Source organism: Patagioenas fasciata, chromosome 3, assembly GCF_037038585.1.
Source record: "Patagioenas fasciata isolate bPatFas1 chromosome 3, bPatFas1.hap1, whole genome shotgun sequence".
Lineage (NCBI taxonomy): Eukaryota > Metazoa > Chordata > Aves > Columbiformes > Columbidae > Patagioenas > Patagioenas fasciata.
Genome location: NC_092522.1, coordinates 48,571,729 through 48,593,001, shown reverse-complemented (window position 1 = coordinate 48,593,001; position 21,273 = coordinate 48,571,729). Strand labels below are relative to the sequence as shown.

General features: G+C 39.2%; 1 protein-coding gene across 10 annotated transcripts in view; it reads left to right on the top strand.

The window, feature by feature from the left end:
* DISC1 (DISC1 scaffold protein) overlaps positions 1–19,345 on the top strand; it is a 203,721-nt gene extending 184,376 nt beyond the window's left edge. For 3 of the 10 annotated variants that reach the window (XM_071806308.1, XM_071806305.1, XM_071806309.1), the window contains 4 exons: positions 2,079–2,123; positions 11,796–11,953; positions 13,200–15,409; positions 19,217–19,345. In XM_071806308.1, coding sequence (XP_071662409.1) covers positions 2,079–2,123; positions 11,796–11,953; positions 13,200–13,434 — 438 coding nt within the window. In that variant the 3' untranslated portion in view covers positions 13,435–15,409; positions 19,217–19,345. Of the gene's footprint in view, positions 1–353; positions 430–2,078; positions 2,124–6,541; positions 6,624–7,262; positions 7,635–8,974; positions 9,555–11,795; positions 12,990–13,199; positions 15,410–19,216 lie in introns of those variants that run through there. The other 7 variants (XM_071806310.1, XM_071806312.1, XM_065834765.2 and 4 more) reach the window with 7 other exon arrangements.
* Positions 19,346–21,273: the final 1,928 nt, after the last annotated feature.

Genomic DNA, 21,273 nt, shown 5'->3' with positions numbered 1-21,273 from the left:
ACGTGTGAATGAGGTGAAAGTCGCTATGATCGTTATTACATAGTAACGTATATATCTGGGTGATTTCTAAAATATATAGTAACATTTCATCTGTCTTCAGATATCAACGCCTGCTTGTTCCACTTCTCATAAAATCTTGCTCTATTTTTTGCTTGTTGATAATGTATGTGTAAGCAAAATGCTTTTATAACACCTGAAGCACTGATGCTAACTAATAAGCAGAGAGACGTGTGTGTGCTGGGACCTCCCTAACACCAAGGATCTTGATGAACATGAGTATTTGTGCACCTGCAGTCTTGAGTTCCTGACCTATCCTTTTTTCTTCTTCTTCTGCTATCTGGCATGCTGTGCAGTGCTCCCTCTTAATCACTATGAAGGAAAGAAACACCTACTAGATTTCAAGAAAATTGAGGTGATTAAAGTTACAAGGTAAAACCAAAAATTCAGTAGTGTTAAGTCAGCATTTTTGGTAGTTAGCCCATCAGAATTCTTTGTAGATAATTTCTGACATTTCATCATAAAAGAAAGCAGAAAGTGGGGGTTAGAGTAAGGGCTGCTGTGTTTCCTCACCTCTGCATACTTCAGTTTTGCCATCTAAGGAGATGTTTGAGAGTCTTTTGTAGAGCACCCTGGTGTTTGGAAGATGTTCTGTAATTGCAAAGCCTTCATTTGATTCACTTCTTTTAAGATACTGAATGTTCTAAGTGATATTAAGTGGACAATCATGAAAAAAATAATAATATTTAATGTGGTGCCTGTCATTAAAAAGAAGCCATCACAGGATATGACACAACGTTTTTCAGAATTTGGCAATAGCAAGCCCCAAGACAGCCTCTGTCAGCAGGCTGTAACTCATTACTGTGCACTGAGATAGCCTGTGGTCCAGGAAGCAAACGTACAATGTGTAAAGGACTAAGCCTTTAGAAAGCTAAATAAACTGTGCGTTCATTTGAGTTTTAATTAAACATTGTATTTGTAGAGCTTCACAAAGAATTTGGAAACTTTAAATTTAATCTTAGTTTTAAATGTCAGCATTAAGCATCAGTGAAAAGTCAGCACTTGAGTGTTTTTTGTATTAATCCAAGTTGGAAACTATTTTTGCAGCAACAGGCAGCTGGTTTGTACACAATGGTCAGATCATCATTGTACAGTCACACAAGTTGTTGTGCAGTAAGATGCACCTTAGCTGCATGTGATACTGTTGTGTAGTATCCACTGGTAAAAGCGCTAACTCTACCTAGGGATTGTAGCATCTCAGTAAGCTTAATGATTAGATATATTTTGCAGTAAAAATATAATCAGAAAACTAATCTTACAGGTAAAAGAAAGCTAAACAACCTCTTTTCAGATAGATTACTGAAAAAAATACCCAGTAATAATAATGATCTTATGGCAAAGTAATGATTTTGCACTTTATTATGTATAGATGTACGTACCTGCACAACTAAGTATTGCCCTACCAAAGCAATATCCCTATCTCAGTTTATTCAAAGATTATCGATACTGTTACATGTGATAAGTATTAATGATTTTCCAATAATGTTAATGTAAATTTCTTTGCTCCTCAGCCAGTCAATGAAATGTTGGCTAATTTCTTATGGACTTTACATATTAAGCAAGTTTTGAGAGGAACTGACTATAATTAACAGATGTTACTGATACAGAACATCAGTGGGGTCTCTCATTTCTCATGCCAAAAGTCACTTACAGTGTTTGTGCCAAAAAAATTTCTTTAGACTCTTGAATGGTTTATAGAGCTGTAAGAGCTTGATAGAAAAGTTTGTTTCAATCTATAGTTAGTCCTTGAGTTCTAGAGGCAGTATTCTTTGGGGGTTTTAACTGGGAAGCCAAAGGCAGACTTTAATAAAATGTATTCAAGTTTAGCTTTAAATATTGGGTGGCTGCCACTGCTCCATTATAAATGCAATTGAAATGTTTCATGTATGTGAAACAAAATGATGTAATTGTTCAGCTTATGTAACTTTTTAATGTGCTATATGGTTTTTATAAGTTGAATTGAAATCTTACTGTTTATATAGCATATATCTACCGTATACTTAATAATTTATCTCTAACAGGTTATGGAAGACATTTCATTTGGAGCAGAGGGTCATTTATCTGAGGTAAGTGTTTTCTAAATAGCATAAAGTGGTGATATTGTACAGACTTTTTCAGGTCTCAGAACTAATGACACTTGTTTTTATAGTATTACCTTTGGGTAAAAATTGCTAGAGAGCGTGTGAACAATTAGAAAAGCAACATAAGCACAACCAGCATGGGACCATTCTTTTTTTTTTTTTTTCCATTAAACATGATGGCAAAATTGCAGTGTATTTCAGGAAGCCTATAGTTAAATCCTGTGCTAGTGCCTTTAATATGTATCAACAACAGAATGAATGTGTTAGGGAAAAGTAGGACCAGTAGTATTTAGCCAGCCTCACTGTAGCACTGTAGTGATGCTTAGGAATGGAATGCTTTACTTGTTTCTTTGTGTACCACCAAAAACACCTTTGAATCTACTTTTGAAGTATAAAGGCATATTGCAGCAGAATACAGGGTAATAGGAGCTTCACCTGAATAAAAATATTGAATGCTTGTCTTTCTGCACTATTTGCATAAATGAAAAGGTGACAAATCTTAGTCTATATATTTAAGAAAGTTTAGGGTAATTGAATAATGTGAGATTCATTTCCTTATGAGAGTAAGTGATGGGAAAAATCTGCTTACATACAAACTAAGAGTTTAGGTAACATATCTGTAAGCAGAGTTATACTGGTTCTAAGAGCTGTGCTGATTCAGTCTGGTCCATTTTTATATCTGTATGCCTTGGGCTGCAACTATTAAAGAAATTTAGTATCCAAGCATTGTGTCCAGCCAGAAAATTAATTACATGGCTAAGTAAACCCCAGTTCACCTTTCATAATAGGATACATGCCACCTGTCAAGAACAAGTGACAAGTGCTCAGCCAAGCAAATATTAAATAAATAAAAATTACAATTTGGGATAACTATTCACATGAGGCTTTTTTTTTTTTTTTTTCGATTCCCACCAATGAATCCAAAGATTGTGGAGCAGCTGGAACACTCCAGGAAAGATAATCTAATTATAGGACCAAACTCAGATTGTTGACCTTGTGTACAAGGAAATTATGATGTGAAGAGCACACCTAGGGTGGACTGCTTGGCTGTATGTGATTTCAGCATAAATGAAAACAGGAAGCCTTGAGAGTAAAGGTGCAGAAAATGCCAGTTGCCTTTCTTATCGGTGAAGTCTGCTGTGAATTAAAGCAAAACTGTGTAGGTGCTTGTGTCCATATGTAACATGAAATAGGGGCAGGTAGTCCCACAGGATAAAGGTAGCAAAACATACTGCCAGCAGGGCAAAATACTGAGGGCACGTTGGTAGCGATAGCTGCGAAGACAGCAGAATGTTTGCTGGAAACTAAGAATTGTATCTGATCTGCACTAAAGCAAATGAGAGTACAACTACGTGCTTGTGTCCAGCATAACATGCACTGAAAGCTGTGATATGGCCCAACTCTTGACTGAAAAAGTTGTTCTTTTGCTTAACAGATGTGCCTGTAGTGTGTGTCGTGTGTGCTGGGTTTACAAATGTGTCGGAGCTCCCAGGCGCAGAGGGCTGCCACTGTCCAAGTATTCACTAAGAGGCCTCATGAGCAGAGGAACTTTGACCTTTTAAAGTTTTGAGGAAAAAAAAAAGGGTGCAAAAAGAGAATAGAGAGCAATGATACAAATAAAGGAAATGGAAATTTGCTAGAAAGCCAGGCTCTGCTACACTGCCACAGCTGAGTTGATGTTGACTTGTAAACAGCACTATAAAAGCACTATGAAACTGTCAGCGCCCTGTACCATGTCAAGGCTTTGCCTAAATGTTCCTTTGATGGTCTGGTCCCCTAATCCACTCTTGTCAGTCTCCTCACTGTCTGCAGGAGAGCACCCTGTTAGTCGTTCCAGATTGTTGAATCTTAGCGACTCGGGAGCAGAGATGGGAGTGAACAATGCTAGGAACCACCTATAAATGATACCCAGCTATGCTGACTCCTAGCACAGCAGGGTGTGGACAGCGGAAAACAGTTGGATGCTTTTGTTTCTTTTCCAAGTCCTGGCCCACTGTGAATTTTTATTGATAAGCCAGTAAACAGCCTCATCCTCCCACAGTAGGAACTGGAATTGTCCCAGTTTAATTAAATGAGCCAGTGCAGTAGTGCGGACTCGGGAAGTCTGCGTTCAGAGAAGTTCTTCAGTCTACTAGAGGTGCAGAAGGGAAGACTGCCGTCCCACAGACCACAGCAGGGTGCTGGAAGGCAGAGGAAAGCTCTACTCCTGCATAGATGCTTTTCCAAGGACACTCCTCCATAGCTGTAATGGAAAATACATGAGGGGAAGAATTGCCAACATCAGGCTGCAATTTTGATGAGTCATTTAATGCTCCCATGTGTTGTAGTATTCCTGTGGAGGAGGGAAGGGGATCAGTTCAAGCAAAGGGAATGTGGGAAAAGCGTGTGATGGTGGGGAGGAGGTAGGTCACAGTTGCCAAACAGCTGTCTGGAAAATTTTATGCCTGAATTGTTGCATATGAGAAACCAAGGAGCGTGTTGTTGTGCTGCAGTATTCTAAATATACATAAACAGTCTGATGGAACAAGCTAGCAGTGTGTAAGTGGAAGGTGATAAGGGCAAAAATAATTGGGAAATAACCTTGATTTCTTTTCTGAGAAAAGGCAGGGAATCACCTCAATGAAAGCAAAACTCACCTAAACAAAATCAGGGAAGCAACAAGTGAGTTTCTGTGTGGCGAACTCTGTTGGAAGAGGAATCAGCGGATGATCTTTGGTACCCTCCAGAAAACATCACGTTTATAGTACAACATCATCGTCTTTTGGTTCAGAAAAGAGCAAACACAGACTATGTCAGAGACTTTTCAGTGGCCGAAAAGAATTTTCAAAAGGAAAGGACAAGAACGTTCTTAAGGATGAGCCTGAAAGGGTACTCCACAGTGTAAGAGTGAGCCAGCAAGACCACTGAACACACTGAGCAAAAGACATGCGAAGTGCAAGGGACTTCAGGGATAAGCTGTATGTAAGGGATAGGTGAAAGAAAGCTTGTCATCTAATAAGAAAGGTGATTGAAAAAATAATGAGAGCAGAAATAATTTTTTCTTGTTTTCTTTGCTTTTGTTTGTTCTGAAAAACTGTGTCCATATGTCTAGTGCTCTTAGGCTTCCCTACAAGGAAGCAAGAGAGAAACACAGTAAAACGTCCTGAGGCAAGTGAGATGTACTCAAGTCAGGTTAGACTGATGAAATTTCTTCTGAGTGCATATTAGCCAAGAAAAACAATCTCCAAACCATTAACAAGCTTCTTGGAAAACTAGAGGAAGCTTGAAGTCCCAGGGGATCAGTAAAAGGCAGACTTAGTATTTGCCTTTGAAACGGAGGTAGGCCAGGAGTTTATGTGCCAGTCAACATAGTTTCAATTAGGATTAGAATTCCAAATGCTCTTGATAGATTGAAAGAATAGCCTGAAATCAATAAGATGGGATATGTTAAGAGACAGGTGCAAATTACATTCAAGAAAGAAAAAAGTTGTCTTTATGTGTACAGATGGTAAATAGCAGCTAAGATGACACCACTGCAGAAGCAGAATCTAGGGTTATAGTGAACTACAAATAGAGTGGGATTCATTACTTTTACCTTGTTGCAAGAAAGGGCAAATGTCATTTGCAGCCTCATTAATGGGAATGTCAGTTGTAAGACAGAAATAATTACTATGCTTAGCTGAGAATGTCGAAGCCTCTGGAGGACCATGGCAGTGGTCTGTATGCCTCACTCTGTATAAGACAGGAACACATGGAAGAAAAGAAGGAAAGGAATAGAAACAACAGCTTTAAAGTCCTAGTCTGGTTGAAAGCTAAAGTTTTCAACCACTTTAAAAATAATTATAAAAAAGAAAACTATTAGTTATTGTTGTGTGCTCTGTAAGGGTAAAATGAAATGTAACCATCTCAGTTTGTAGCAAGGAAAGTTTGCTTTAGGAAAACCTGCTCACTGCAAGGGCAGTTTCACCCTGGAGCAGGCTCTGCCTTGCAACCAGAACCACAAAATCCCAGTCAGCTGCTAAGAGCCGTGTGAACGGATACCAGCTGAGGACAGTCATAGTGGGCTTGTTCACACTGCAAGTCAGAATGGGCTTTGGTGGTCCCTGGTTGCTTCCTGGTGAGCCTTGCCAGGGTGCTGGGATGGTGTTTGTCATCAGTAACACACATTATTTTCAGAGTAAAAGATTAGGTCTGATCTCAGTGGCCTCTTTGCCCTCCTCATCTGTGACACTGTCCCAGAACAGTGCAACACAGGGCAGGAAATCTGGGATTCAGAGGAGGGACAAATGCTTCTTCCACCTGCACTTTGGACACACTGTAGCCACACCATGTAGCTCATTGAGGGCACATGCACTTAGCCCGCATGTGGATGAAGCATCTGCTCAACCAGGACCAACATATGAATGGTTGCCTTTTATTTCTAGAGATTATTTAAGAGATGCCCTGGCCTGACTTTGTGGAGTTTCAAGTGCTCACAATTTCCATTGACTTCTGCAAGGGATGAGGGTAAGCATGCAGCACTTCTGCCAACAGTAAGTTCTAGACCTTGTGCCATAATGTGAAATATCTGTAAGGGCAACTCTTTGTAGTTGTTATTTTGGATGATTTTAACTATTATAGGAGAGAGAGGATTTAGTACAGGTAAAACAAATCTGGCTTTGATGTTCTCCAGAAGATCTTCTAAGACTTTTATTTTATGTATCTTATTGAGGTTATAATATTGCTAGTTTGAAGTAAGGCAACTCCTTTTTATAAAGTTCCTCTGTAGGAAGAATGAATTTTAAGGATCTATCTGGAAATCCTGCTTCTCAGTACAACCACGGAAGTCTCTAATAGAGACTCTAATCCCTAATAGAGTTAGATTAATCTAGCTACCAGAATACTGATTCTTCTGTATAAAATTGCCGAACTAGATCCAAGAGAACCTGGAAGGTGTTTGCACCAGAAAAGCTGATCAAACGTTTAACTTGAGTAATGTTGTCACAGAGCTATTGCTCATAGATCACTGAAGTGGCTAGTAAAAGAGTAAATTGAAATGCAGAAGGCTAAAGTGGAAACCATTCTCTCTGCTCTTAATTCAGTGTGTTCATGCTCCAGCTGTGCATCAGCCGGAACATTGTCTGTTCTTCCTGTTTCTTACATCAGACTCTCACATCTCTGGGAGAAAACGAGAAATTCTGCTTTGCATGAGAAGACGGAAGAATTTCACCTTAAAAAATAACAAATCACACCCACATTTGAGCTGTTTTTACCTGCTTAAGGATTTAAAGGGGGGAAAAATATCCCAACCAGCTACATTGCCTGTTCACAGCAAAATCAATAAAGCAATATTGCATCTCAGCTCTTTCCTGACTCCTGCAATCTCTCCTGGCTGCCTCCTAGAAGTGCTGTTAGTGCAACAATAACCAAAGGAGTCATAAGACTTACAGTAGCTTGTAGCATTGACATAACCTACAAGCTTGGATGAGTTGTATTTTATTAATTTATTGAGCTGGAGGCAGAGTCCACTCTCCTCTCAAAGATGCTGTTGATCAGTGTAAAGTGCCCCTTTCCAGCCGGGACCTGTTCTGAGTAGTTTGTGCATCACTGACAGCGCTTTCCCTGCCTACATAAGCAGATGTCAAATAAAAATGTTACCAGTGGCCGTTACTAGGCATGAAAGGCACTGGGAGAAATCTTTCCTATCTACTTCTCTGAGTTATTGAACTTTTTTTCAAAAGAGGGTCTGGGGGCAGAAACTGTGGAATTGGTTGAATATTTAGAATTATTCTTGTATATTTTTGAGAGCACTGTATATTTTTTCAATTCTATCTATTGCTCTTCTTCATGTTAAACTAGAGTTCTGTGCCTGACCACCCTTTTCCAATCCTAAATAAGAAAGAGTGTATATTTGTATATATATGTTCTCTAAAATCATAATCTATAAGATATGATCTTCCTGCATTTTTCATGTGGTGCCTGCAAGTAAGTTCCTGAGAGATGCTGCTTCTCTAAACTGTGAAGGAACTTCTTATTTCAACTACAAAGGCAGCTCTGTGCCATGCAGATGCAAAAATAGTTTATCTGTACACTATTATCTCTGCATTAGAGGAAATAAGCTGCAGAATATATATTAGGAGTTTAAGATTAATAGAATATAACCCCTACCCTATGGAGATACTTTAGTTAAGCTCCAGTGCAACCATAGCTTTAAAGTTATGATGGGTTAAGTGTTAATATTAAATGGGTTTCAAGTGGTGGAAGACCTAAATAAGTTTGATCTGATTTTTACTTGAATTTTCCTGCCTCCCTATATTGTTGTAACAATTCTGTTCTAAGCACACATTTTTTCTTAGTCCTCATTATTCATTTATTTCCAAAGTAAACAATTTCTTTTTTTTTAGACAATTCATTATGTATTCAAAATGTGTTAATTCGGGAAGAATACACTGTATTTTTTACACATGAGAGAATGGAGTTTTTCTGTTAAGTGGGAATCTAAATATTCAGTTGATCAAGAAATTAAAGCCAGTGAGTTAAAAACTATAGTTTTTTATTTCTAAATATGTTTAGTGTGAGACCAATGAAGTCTTTGCCGGGAATTGCAGCAGGGTAGAAGCTACTAGCTAAAGCTTAGAACCCCAAAATACAGGTTAGTACCGATGCAAGGCACTGTGTGAGATGCCTTTGGTACAGAACGAGCACTTACCTGAAGTCTCGGGTGCTTTATCTGGCTGTAAGGTTTTATTTGAAAAGGAAAAGGAGGTGTCAAAAATGAGATCAGATTAGGTAGCAGTACCAGCGATAAGTGTAGTCATCCAGCTGTGCTGTGACTGTGGATTTTCTAATGTCATTACATTTTTCTCTTGGGTTTTCAGGATCTGTGCACCTTAGAGCTAGGCCGCACTTGCAAATTAGAGCCGTTGCTGCCAACCAGGTATCTAAATGCTCTTTTGTGTTGCTGGCATCTCTCAACCCACCTGAAGTTCAGTGAGGGCGTAGGTTTGAAGGGCCCGTTTTTCCCTGGACATACACAGACACAGTGAATAGGGAAAGATTTTTCACTGTGGATCTTCACAGCGGTGCTATACATATCCAGCCAGTGTGCTTATCATTTAGATTAGCTGCCCAGTGAACTCCTTATATTTGCATATACAAGACAGGAAACATGAGGGCTGTTTTAAAGTGGAGGAAATGGATCTCCTCTTATAGCAACTGACGATAGTGCTAACTGGGTGAGCGATTGTCTGGATAAACGTTCCTGACATCAACACTATCCCAAAAAAGGAAGTGATAACATCCTGTAATGCATATCTTCATAATGCTTTGTATATTTAAATATATTTAATGGCGAGCATATTCAGGAGAGTACTATAACATGTGCTTTTTTGATTTGCTGTCTGTAGTAACAGATGACTTCAAGCCAGGACTAGAAATGTCAACATGTCTTGGCAGCATGAATGTGAATCAAAATCTCATATGCTAATAGTTCTTGATAAAAGCAGTGACTGAATCAGAGTAAAGTATTTGATATCTTGGTGGTGTTGTAAGAGCAAGAATCTTCTTTTTATGATACCAGTTCTTCAGGATCTGTCCAGGACTAATACATTTTGTCAAAGTACACAATCTGTAGTAAGAGTCTGGTTTGAAAATTTGTCAGAGCAATACTTGGAAGTTTTTGCATTAATGAAAAGCTGTTCTTCATAAATTAACTATTCAATAATTGTATAGCACTGAGTGGTTTTGTCTTGTCTTTCTTGCATTTGAGATGATGGTCATGTGAAAACCTGATTTTCTTATGTGTAATTAACTGTTAATGAAAAATCAGGGTTCGGGGTGGAGCTTACTCTAGATGGTCATCATGCCAGATGTGCTTTCATGGTACCAGGTTTTTACAATTTACTGACTCTCCTAGCGTGAGACCTAAGTTCTTTTAGACAGCTGTCTTCTGTTCTTGCATGAGTGTCACAGAACGATTCCCTAAAAACTTTCTATTGATATAAATTGCCTGGGTTATCCCACTACTTAAATAGATACGGAGTCCTGTTGGTGTACTGAATGATGATTTAGCAACTTGATGGAAGACTTGTTTCTCATTTTCTGTCCCTGGTCATGAGAGAAGGACGTTCCTAGTTGCCATAGGGAGAATGCATACCTTTATCCTCCCCAGTGCTCATTTTAAAAACAATGGCTCATTTTTACATCTATAAATTCCATGGAGTGCTGCTGTAGGTTCTGATGTTCAGTAATGGCTCTGAAGAAGGCTGCTTGGGTCTCCTACACAGAGCCAGGGACTCAGCCAGGTGGTTCTCACATTGTGCTTCTCTGCGACTAAGCTGCAGGTGTTTGCAATGTAACTTCTTGTAGCCAGAGCCAGCTTGCTGGTCCAGAGTTACCCAAGCCTGCCAGAAAAGCTGGGAAAGCAAAAAGATCAGCACTCTGTGCGGTAACAGAGGATGTGTCAGCAAGTCTTCTGACCTTGGACTGTGAGGTCTGGTAAATGTGTTTACCAAAAATGGGCAGCATTCCAACAAGTATTATCATGATTTCTTTGGAAGGCCTTTGATCGAAGGCTTGATTTCTCTTAAACAACCGTTGATGGTTGCTGTTATAGAAACAGATCAGTGCGAAGGACTCCAAATGGTTTTTTACACAAGAAAAACTGGCCACATGTGCAGCTTGCTTTATGGTCTAGAGAAAATCCACTTTTCTGGATTCCAGATGATGTGTGACTCTAGTTTTTTCAACATGGCTCCAGCAGAACTTCATCGTGGCACCAGAATCTTTTATTTACAGATAACCCTTGTCATTCTTTGTAGACAGCACTATGATGTCTTTGGAGGGAGAGGAAAAGCTTGTCTCGGTGCTGCACAATTTTTTTTTCCCTCCCCCCTCTTATATTTGCTGCTTATTTGAGTCTTTTCTTGAAGAAGTACTCAATACAAAATATAAATACACAAATTACCCTTGTGCAGTATATCCGAAAGCAGACAAACTTATGGGAAGGACCTTGCAACTGGTTTAAAACACTCAGTTTAAAGTAGAAAAAGTGTTTGTCTGCAAAAGTTCTAAGTGGAGAAGCACTAGTTTTGAAATGTAGTCTTGTTTCATGATAACACAGTAAAAAAAAGTGTATTTTCATCTTGTACTCTCTAAGACTTTAATGCATTTCTCTGAACAGTTGAGTAAACTCCCTAAGTATTCTAGCCAGACTTTTCCTCAAAAAAATAGGTACATTTTGTTTTTATAAGAGATACTAAAAGTGATGCTGGTTAAAATATTTAAATAGCTTAAAAGTGTAAATCATATTTATATGAGCAACTTGAAATTTAGGAACCTAAATGGTGTAGTCAGTGTGAGATTTCCCTCCCCTGCTGTGGTGAGACAACAGGGAAGAGGGAGAGCAGTTCAGTCTTCACACCCCTTTAATCCTCCGCTGAAACTGAGATCATGACTCTTCTGCTGGGAAATAGACTGACACCACCAGCTCATTCCATTTTATATAAATCACCATATTATTATATAGTAACAACTTTTTGTCTCTCTGATGGGAATTTGCTTTCAGGCAATGTCTCAGCACCACAAAGTGTCATATCCCCTTACTAATATTTTATTTTCCCTTTAATTTGATGCAAATTTGATGTAGAAGAGTGCAGTCAGCAGCAAACATGCTTTCTTCTCTTTTTCAACTTCCTGTAGGAGTTCTTCATATTTTCTGCAGAGTTGGGAGAAAAATGTGAAGCAATAAGTGAGAAATTGGTGCATCTGGAAGATCAACTGCAGACTTCTTCCTGCAGAGTTGATGAAGGAGTTATTCATATCCTTTTTGATATAGCTATAGATATGTATCAATCTAAGTAAGTATGTATGTGAAATACTTTCAGATTCACGTGGACTACTAGTTCTTAATGTAGATTAAATAGCTTAAGAAGGGGAGAATTTATTGTCTTGCTGAAGTGGGCGTTTTTGTTGTTGCAAGTTTTGCTGCAGTGTGTTTTCACTGTCATCTGGTCCAGCTTTAACTGGTTTAAACAGAAATTAGTTCTTTGTAAACTGAGACTAGGCACTGAAATGCCTTTATTCTGTTGTTATAATCCTTTTGTTTGTAATACTCTTACAGTAAATACCTAGTAGGCCAAAAGCTGCATGGATACAAGCATCCATGCACCAGCTTTTTCCAACCTGATTCAGCTAAATTAAATGCTATGTCATTGACTTAGACTGTTTGTATTGCCACATATATTTTGGGTTTTTTTCCTTCTAAAAAAATGAGCAGTAGGTGCATCAGGTGTCATCCTACCCAATGCAATCTACCTCTGACACTCCAGTGCAAGCAGCCAGATGAGATATTGTCTTGAACAGCATCCTTATCTCTTTCTGTGCCTCATCTGTCATTTGATATCTGACTGAAGATTGCTTAACCTTCATGAGGCATTTGTTGGGCCTACATCTGTGGACAGTTTTTTCAAAATTTAAGAGCACGGAGTATTTTTTCATTCATAACTTTCACAGAAAACTTATCATAAGAGAGATTTTGTGCTTTTAAGAAAAGGAAAAAATAAGAACCAACAAGGCTGAGGAAGATGAGAGTACTTAGCTGGTTAGGTTTTAGTGGAGAAGTAGTAGCAGGCAATGGGATAATGAAGAAAGAAAGATGAATAAATTGAGTTTGGAGAGATTAGCAGATGTGCCCTTACAGACACCTAAAAGTGAGTTGAGATGATGATGGTGCTAGAAGGATTCGGTTCCTCCTAAGCAGTGGTGGGCAGTCCTGCAGGAGAGGGTTTAGAGAAAGGATAATGAAAGGAGCGCGTGGAAATACCACTGCGTTTTAGGTGATTGGGCATCTCATGCGATCTCATTGCAAAATTCTTATTCTTGGTTTATTTAAAGGTATCAGAATGATAATCTTTAAGGAGGGGGGGGAGGAAGGTGCTGGGGGGTTGCATCAGAGGGGACATATCCAGTCACTAATTTGTTACTACTTCAAATGTTTCTTTTCTAAGCATTTCAATGTACAGAAGGATTATTTTTTCTTGTATTTACCACAGTCCATTTTACAGTATTTTTAATTATATTTACAACATGTGTGCTCGGTTGCAGTTGTGATTCCCAGGTGCTGTTTGTGAGCATCCTTTGCAGAGCTATACGGATATGTGAGTACAGAACAACTACTTCCTTCCTCTCTTATGTATATTTGCTCTCAAATTTTCTTTTCTCGTTGAACCTAGTAGAAGAACACTGTAGTTATGGGTTCTTTGCATTGGACTTATATTCATATTCAAACCAAGCAGACAGGTCTGATCACAGTTACAGCTTACTAGGTAAGGTGAAATAAGCTGAAAAACTGCTTTTTTGATTTCTGAAGAAAATACACTACAGCTATGTAAAATAGTAGTATTTGTATTTTCTGTGGAAAGTGCATATTTCTTCGTAGCTGTTGAAAATGCAAGAGTTAGTTGAAAAAATGGAGTCTGATAATTGAAACTTTGAGAATAATTGTATTTTAGTCTGGTTCTAAGCCACAGTTGTCTGATATAGGTCTGATTTCCTCTATTGGTGAAATTCAGCTCGCATTATCTAAGCACAGAAATGCACACTGTGTGATATCCCAGCACTAGCAAGACCATCAGTCACAAAATAAGAAACCATGTTTAAAAGATAGGAACATACAGAGAAGCAGTTCAGGAATTCAGATACCCTTCATTAACATTCAGCTGCTATTTCAGAGGTAGTCCGGATCAATGTGCATAAAATGTTACCATCTGGTACATGTAATCGCTGCGCTTTACTTCAAAAAGGGATGAGAAAAATAGCTACCACAGTGCTATAGACCTGTAGATTGGTTTTGTTTGTTTGTTGAGGTGTTTTTGTTTTGTTTGGGTTTTTTTAAAAAATAAAAACCTTTCAGTGCCTATAAAGTAAACCTTCACTCATTGGTAACATTTCTATATTGCGGGAACTAGCACTGAGATTAGTGAAAGTAATTAGAAGAATTTATGTTTAGTAGATAGATCTGTTGTTTGCATGGTAGTTTATTTAGCTTTAAGTAAAACAATTTCTTATCCCGAATATTGGATAATGATGCAGTCTTCTTTAAAAATCTGTAGAACTCTTGGAGCAGGAGCTTAAAGATCTGAAATTGTAATGAATGCAGGATAATTTTTTCAAACTCTTGTTCACTGGTTATTTTCACCCTTCCTCTCATCCCCCCAAAAACTGCCTTACACATGAATGTTACAAACTGTATTAGGTCAAAAGTCTAACTGGGGTCTGCACAGATGTAAATTAGTCCTGTTGTCTGACTATTAAAAGACTTTTAAAGACTCCACTGAGAAAAATAAATTCCTGATGCTCTTGAGCCATTTGCCAGTGATTAGTGTGTGTCATAGCTCTGATTAATAATTAAGTTTGTATTAGAAGAAAAATCTCAGATGTCATTGTTTTTCATTCTACATTTTGATGGCATAGCACACTTAAATCAACCATGCTGCTTGTCGTAAATGCCAGCATGAACAAAGAAGAAATCCAGCTATATTTCTTAGTCCTGAGTATAGGCACAGACCCACTTGGAATTCTCATTAATTACTGAGGCTTTTCACAGCGAATATTAAACTGCACTTTTGTATAAAAAGCATCAAGCTATGAGGGGGAGGGAAGGGAAGATCTCCTCTGTAGCACTATGACATATTTCCTATAATTCTATATAGTACAACCAAATAAACCCACAAAACATTCAATTATGGTTAAACATTGTTAAGTGTATGAAAACAGTCCACGTAATTAATTGGAAAAACCAAAGGACAAGCGGTGACTCATTCTGGTGTCTCTAAAGCTGATGAGAGGTGTTACTTTCCTGACAGTAAAGGCCTGGAATTCCCAGAAAAATTAAATGGGGCCTATATTATAATTTCACAGTCATTTTTGTTCTTAATTAGCAGTTACATTTTGATAGACAATTTGAATGTGTGTAATAGTTCTTCCTGGTGAAATGCTTTTGGTGGAAGAAAACCTGACTGGACTATTATTATAAAAGCAATCTCCATTCCTCCCCCTAAAATGGGCTTTTTAAACAGTTATTTTGAGAACAGAATTTTGTGCCTAAATGTTCATTAGGCACAGCAGGTCACTTTGCTAACCCTTCACCTTTATCATGTGTCAGGCTCTCATACAAGTCTTGCTTTATACCAGCATAGTTTTTTGACAGGATCAGGAATGTAGAATTTAGTCCGGATTGTACCTCACTGAGGAATCTCGCTCTGGGTGGACTCGTAAGAAATCTTGGGATACCCCAAGAGTGAGAGGAGGCAACGGTATCCTCTTTGGTTTTATTTTGGTTGGCAGGAGGGTGGACTGTTCTCAGTGTGCATCACATGGAGAGAACGGGATTCCACCGTTTTATTTGTTCATGTCGCGGTGAAGGTTGGTGAGTGCATATCCATTCGTATACTGCAGCTTCTTTGTCTTCCCTTTTGGGCTGGAACAAGTGATTGAGGGACAGATCTGATATCCAGATTCCTGAAGTGAGCAATTTTTCAAAATGTTGTGGTGGTTCTGTTGTTTTTTTTTTTTTTTTTCTGAGTATTTTTGGAGAGAGGGGGTATTTTTTTTTCATGGGAGGGGTGCTATGATAGTTTGTAGAAACACACTGGCTCTGAAGGAGGTAGGCAGGAATTGGGAGTGAGGGGAATGGAAGAATCCTAATCAGGTTTCGTTATCATGAGCATCCCTGTATTTTGTAAGAAGTGATGGGCTTCCAAAGGTCATTTTGCTTTCTTGCTGTAAGAACATGCAGGCCTCATATGGGAGCAGCAGGGATTTACTTGGTGTCTTTCCTTCACTCCCAAGAGCACTCTTCTAAAAGGCCAAAACCCAGGTCATTCCAAATAGATAGGGAATTGTCTTGCCTCTTTGCTTATCCTTTGGCACATAGCACACACAATCACATAACTGTTCAGTTGGAAGTGACCTCTTGAGATCATCTGATCTGACTCCCTGCTCAAGCAGAGTCACCTAGACCAAGTTGCTTAGGACCATGTCCAGTCAGATTTTAAATATCTCCAAGGATGGAGACTCCATAACTTCTCCAAGCAACATGTTCCAGTGTTTGACCACCTTCACAGTAAAAAAAAATTGTTTTCTTTTATTGAGATTCAACTTCCTATTTTGGAATTCTTGTTTGTTGCTTCTTGTTCTGTCAGTGGACACTAGTGAGAACAGTCTGGCTCCTTGTTTTTCTTTCCCACTTTTCAGGGATTTAAACACATTGGTAAGATCCCCCTGAACCTTCTCCAGGTTGAACAGTCCCAGCTCTCTCAGCATCTCCTCATATGGGAGATGCTCCAGTCCATTACAGAAATAATTTTGGATGGAAGAGACCCTCAGGATCATCAAGTCCAACTATAACCTAACTCTAGCACTAGACCACACCCCTAAGAACCTCATCTGAACAACTTTTAAACACCCCCAGGGATGGTGACTCCACCACTTCCCTGGGCAGCCTGTTCCAATGCCTGACAATTATTTCTGTGAAGAATTTTTTTCCTAATATCCCATCTAAACCTCCCCTGTTGCCTTCAAGATTTCTGATCCACTGGCTATGAAACATTTCAGTTTTGCTTTTTTTCTATCCATATACTAACAGGGGGCCAAACAGCTGGAAAGCAGCTCTGCAGAGAAGGACCTGAGGGTCATGGTGGCCAGAAAGCTGGACACGAGCCAGCAACACATCTTGTGGCAAAGGTGGCCAACAGCCTCCTGAGCTGGATTAAGAAAAGCATTGCCAGCAGGTGGAGGGAGCTGATCCTTCTGCTCTACTCAGCACTGGTGAGGTCCCATCTGGAGTGCAGGGTCCAGTTCTGGTTTCCACAGTACAAGACATGGACTTAATGGAGCAAGTCCAGCACGGGGCTTTTTCTCTCTACCTGAAAAGAATTTTGTAGTTGCTTGGGATATTATAAACAGCCTGTAGTCTGAAACTGTGCATAAGAAATAATTAAATTTCAGAGGCTTCATGGTGTTCATAAACTAAAGAATTTCTGTTTTATTAGTTAGGTTTTCAGTAGAGCATCATGATTAAATTGCAGAGTTGTGGACAGTCCAGTACCACTTATGAGAGGATGTTTCTTCTGAGAAGATGCAAAGCATAATTAATTTTTCCTTGTATAGTGCTTTGAGATCCTAGGATAAGATACTGCTGTCACTGGTCATCAGAGACAGAATCCCTTTAGATTAATAGAGCTGTCCAGAAATTAGAAGTATGCATGAATACTCCTGGTGAATGTAAGAAAGACATCATAGTAAATACATGTAAATACATAAAGAAATATGAAATTTTGAGGAACAGATGACAGAATCAAAAGCAGCTGAAAGGCTTTCAATGGCATAACTGTGACTGCCTGAAATAGCAGTGGTTTGTGTAACTTCCCCATGGTCCTTTCTAGTCTCAATTTTTCAAAAGTAGCATCTTATTTTTTACAGTCACATAACCTGAGGGTGCCTTTTTTTTTTTCTTGACTTTGCATTGACATCAGGGTCAAGTAAAACAATGTTTCATAAAGGATGAGCTCTGTGAAGCGTAAAGCCTGTCCTTGTGTGTTACCCTTCCTGGGTGGTGGATTTTTGAAACTCAGTTGTTTCAGTGTCAGCCTGTTTCATTTCCCTTGAAGTGAATTTCTGGCTCTCTCAGAGATCATCATCTGATGACTTACTGCTAGAAATTAATTTATTTCTCTCTCCCTTGACGTGCTTGGATTAGCCTTTGGGGGTCCTTGCCCTCCAGCCGTACTTGTACTGGAGGCCTGAGTGTGGATGGGTTGGGCCCTAGGTCTTGTTCACATAGACTTTGGACTCATTGGTTTGGACCTTCCGCAGAGTCTGACTTTTCTCATGCTTGCTGTGCTCTGTATAAGCCATGGAAAAGAAGGTTGGTTGTCTCACTGAGCTACACCCAGTCCTTGCACTTGATTCAACAATGGATAGTCTCACTGACATGAGATTACCAGAAGAAAGGCTGATGTGTTCCATAGTACAAAATATGCTTATTTCCAGGAGAGGCAGGCTAGTCATCAGAACAACAAGTTGTACTGCCTAGGAAGCCCGGCCAGTTCAAAACTTGTGCATGTCTCAACAGTTGCCACTGTCTCCATGCATATCTTATCTTCATCTGCCAGTCCGCTCCCTGCTGCACCCCTCATCATCTTGTTGCCACCACCTGACACCCTCTTTCTGTTATTGCAGAGCTGGGGGAGGGAAATAATAGATGGTCTCTTAACAGGCTGAGGCATTTGCCATCTTTTTCTTCCCAGTTGCCTCGCAGGAAGCCTGAACTAGATAATGGCAAATAAAATGTGAAAAACTCCTTTCTTAATGAAGTATTTTTAGTGAATTATCAGATGATTTTTCTGGTGGCCCTTTTCCTTTTAATGCACGATAGCACAACTTTGATGCTGCTTATCGTGTTGCTTTTCAACTTGTTCAAAGTATTCATTGTGGAGCTGTGTGTTGCATTATATTTGTGTTTTCTGTGTTATACTGATAATTCAGCTAAGATTAAAGCCTTCTGGAGGTAAGTAGAGCAGAAACATTTCCTCTGCTATAAGCTAGTTTTGCTGCTTACCTAGATTCCCACCCTGCCTTTCAGAGCACACATCGTCAAGCTCACTAATGTCACAAGAGCTGTGGCCACTATCCTGGTACCTTCACCTGAGGGGTCTGATCCACTCAGATCTGCATCTCTGGCTCAAAAAAATCTACCCTCCACCCAGGAGGGAACTCGAGGCTGGTGCTGCTGCCTCCATAGTGCAATTTCTTCATCTCCTCCCATCCCACAAGAACAGCACCCAAGCACTGTCTGCCATGCCATCCCCTTCCTTTTTTGAAGTGTTAATAATGCTACTTGAGAACTTCACTTTGCCTGGAGATTTTTTTTTTTTTTTTGAAAGCAAGTGTGAGAAATGTATTAATATTTAATCCAAACAATTTGAAAGAAATTGAAACTACAATTAGATAGCCATGGCCATCTGTTGTGAGCAGCAGAACAAGAATTTATTTAATAACTTGGAAAGAGAAAAGGAACTGCCAATCACCTATAGATTTATTCCTTAATAAAGCTTGCACAGTCTCTACAGAGGGAGATCCAGGTGGTGAAGGAGACACTCCAGACCGTGCTGGTGCAACTTCAGCCAGCCAAGGAAGAAGGAGAAGAAAAGGCTGGAGGCTTCCTCTGTGACAGCTGGTGTCCAGGAAAACAAGATGTGAAGGAATAATGAGCAGAAAGAGCTGGTAGGATGACATTAATTCACAAAGGGCTGCTTTTAGCAACTGAATACTGTTTTACCAAGCCTCAGGGATCTCTTCTCTCCCTGCATAACTAATAACTAAATCAATTATGGAGAAACAGAGCCTGGAGGTCTATCATCAGAAGTATTCTACACAGCCTCACAAGCTTTGGCACAGATTGGGAAACAGCTTTCAGAGCAGAGCATCCCCTGTAAATGTGTAGATTACAAATTGATACATTTCAAGTGAGTCTGCAAAGTTGCCTTTAATGTCAGTGAAATGTTCTCCTTGAAGACTCAAACAGTATCTGTGTTCTTTACTCATGCATTTTTTTGCCTGATTTTAAAATGTAGTGTTAAACCTGGAACATCTAGTATTTCTTGAAAAATAGCTGTAAGAATAATAAGCTCTCTTCTTCCCCATCCCCTCCTCCTTTGGCTTGAGCAGCTTTCTTACACTGAATATATTTTCACATTGCTGACAATAATTAAATCAATAGGATGAAATTCAAACTAACCAAGTCCTTTCAACTGAAATTTGGACTTCAGTTACACAGTGGTATCGAGTACAGTGGAAGTAACTAATAGCAGTAGTCTATTTTAATACCTACATGAAAAGAGTTAAACTTGCTTTAGTATTACAGGGGTTGTAAAGCACAAAAACCCCCCATACTATATATTTTTGAGCTTTGTTCATTATTTTTAAATATTGTATGAATAATAAGTGATTTAAATCTCCTTGTAAGGTTTATTGCTACTATTGTATTACTTTGATCTTCCTCATAAACTTCAGAAGGAATGCAGATACTTTTTGCAATAGACGTGTATGTGTATATATACACATACTTAAACATGTATTTTTTTATAGGAAATAAAAGCAATGTTGAGCTGAAGCCAACTCATATAAATGACCTATATTTAGATTATTATTCAAAACTGTTAATGCCTTGGATACCAATATATTTGTCACAAAAAATTCTGCTTCTGTCATTTTATTGCAGAGGGAGAATTAAAAAAAAAAATTTTTTTAATTTTTAAAGCCAGCAGATGACAAAACTGTATTGCAACTCAGTACTGTACTTTTTTGTACAATTTTTCTGACATTTTTAAGATTACTCTTTTCTGCTATCTCTATTACTTATTTTATAGCCACATTGTGAAGGTTTTCACAGCTTTTCAAAGTCATCATGTTCATTTTCTTTGTGTGTTTTAATACTAGTTGAAACTTCTACCTCAATATTAAGTGCATAAGGAGGGAGGAGGAAAAAAAAAAGTGCCAGGCAGCTGAGACATACAACAGGGTTATAATTGCATCCAGGAGTATACGGTTGTCAAACCAGAGGATCAGATCTGGATTGGTTTCTGTAGTCATCAGATCCTCAGGATAGAATTACAACCCTGTAATTCAGAACATGATTGACTTTTCTCCATACATAATGTATGGGTCAGCACCCTTGTTGTGGTAAAGACTCTCAGATCTTTACCTTGCATGGACTCTGCTACTTGGTTCCCATCCCCAGTCTCAAATGCAGGTCTCTTCCTGCTCTGCTGCTGCTCTGGTTGGCAGTTCTCTTCCTCCAGGCTTTGATGGACAGTCCCTGTTCAAAACCTACCTCCCCATAGTGGATTTGGCACTTTCTAAAGCTCCCCTGGACACATGAGCAAGGTGTGTGCCTCCAGCTCCAGGCAGCAGCCTGTGCACAGAGCTGGCTCCCTTGGGAAGCCCTGGCTGGGCACAGGGAGCCTGGCTGCCTGCAGATGGCTGTCAGATAGAAGCACTCATGGAAACCTGCGTGAGGGCAGGTAAACAGGAAAGAAAGCACACTGACAATATAGACTTTTCTTAGAGGTGTTTCCTTAAGACCAGCAGAAGCTGCTTGTGGGTTAACACCACTGAA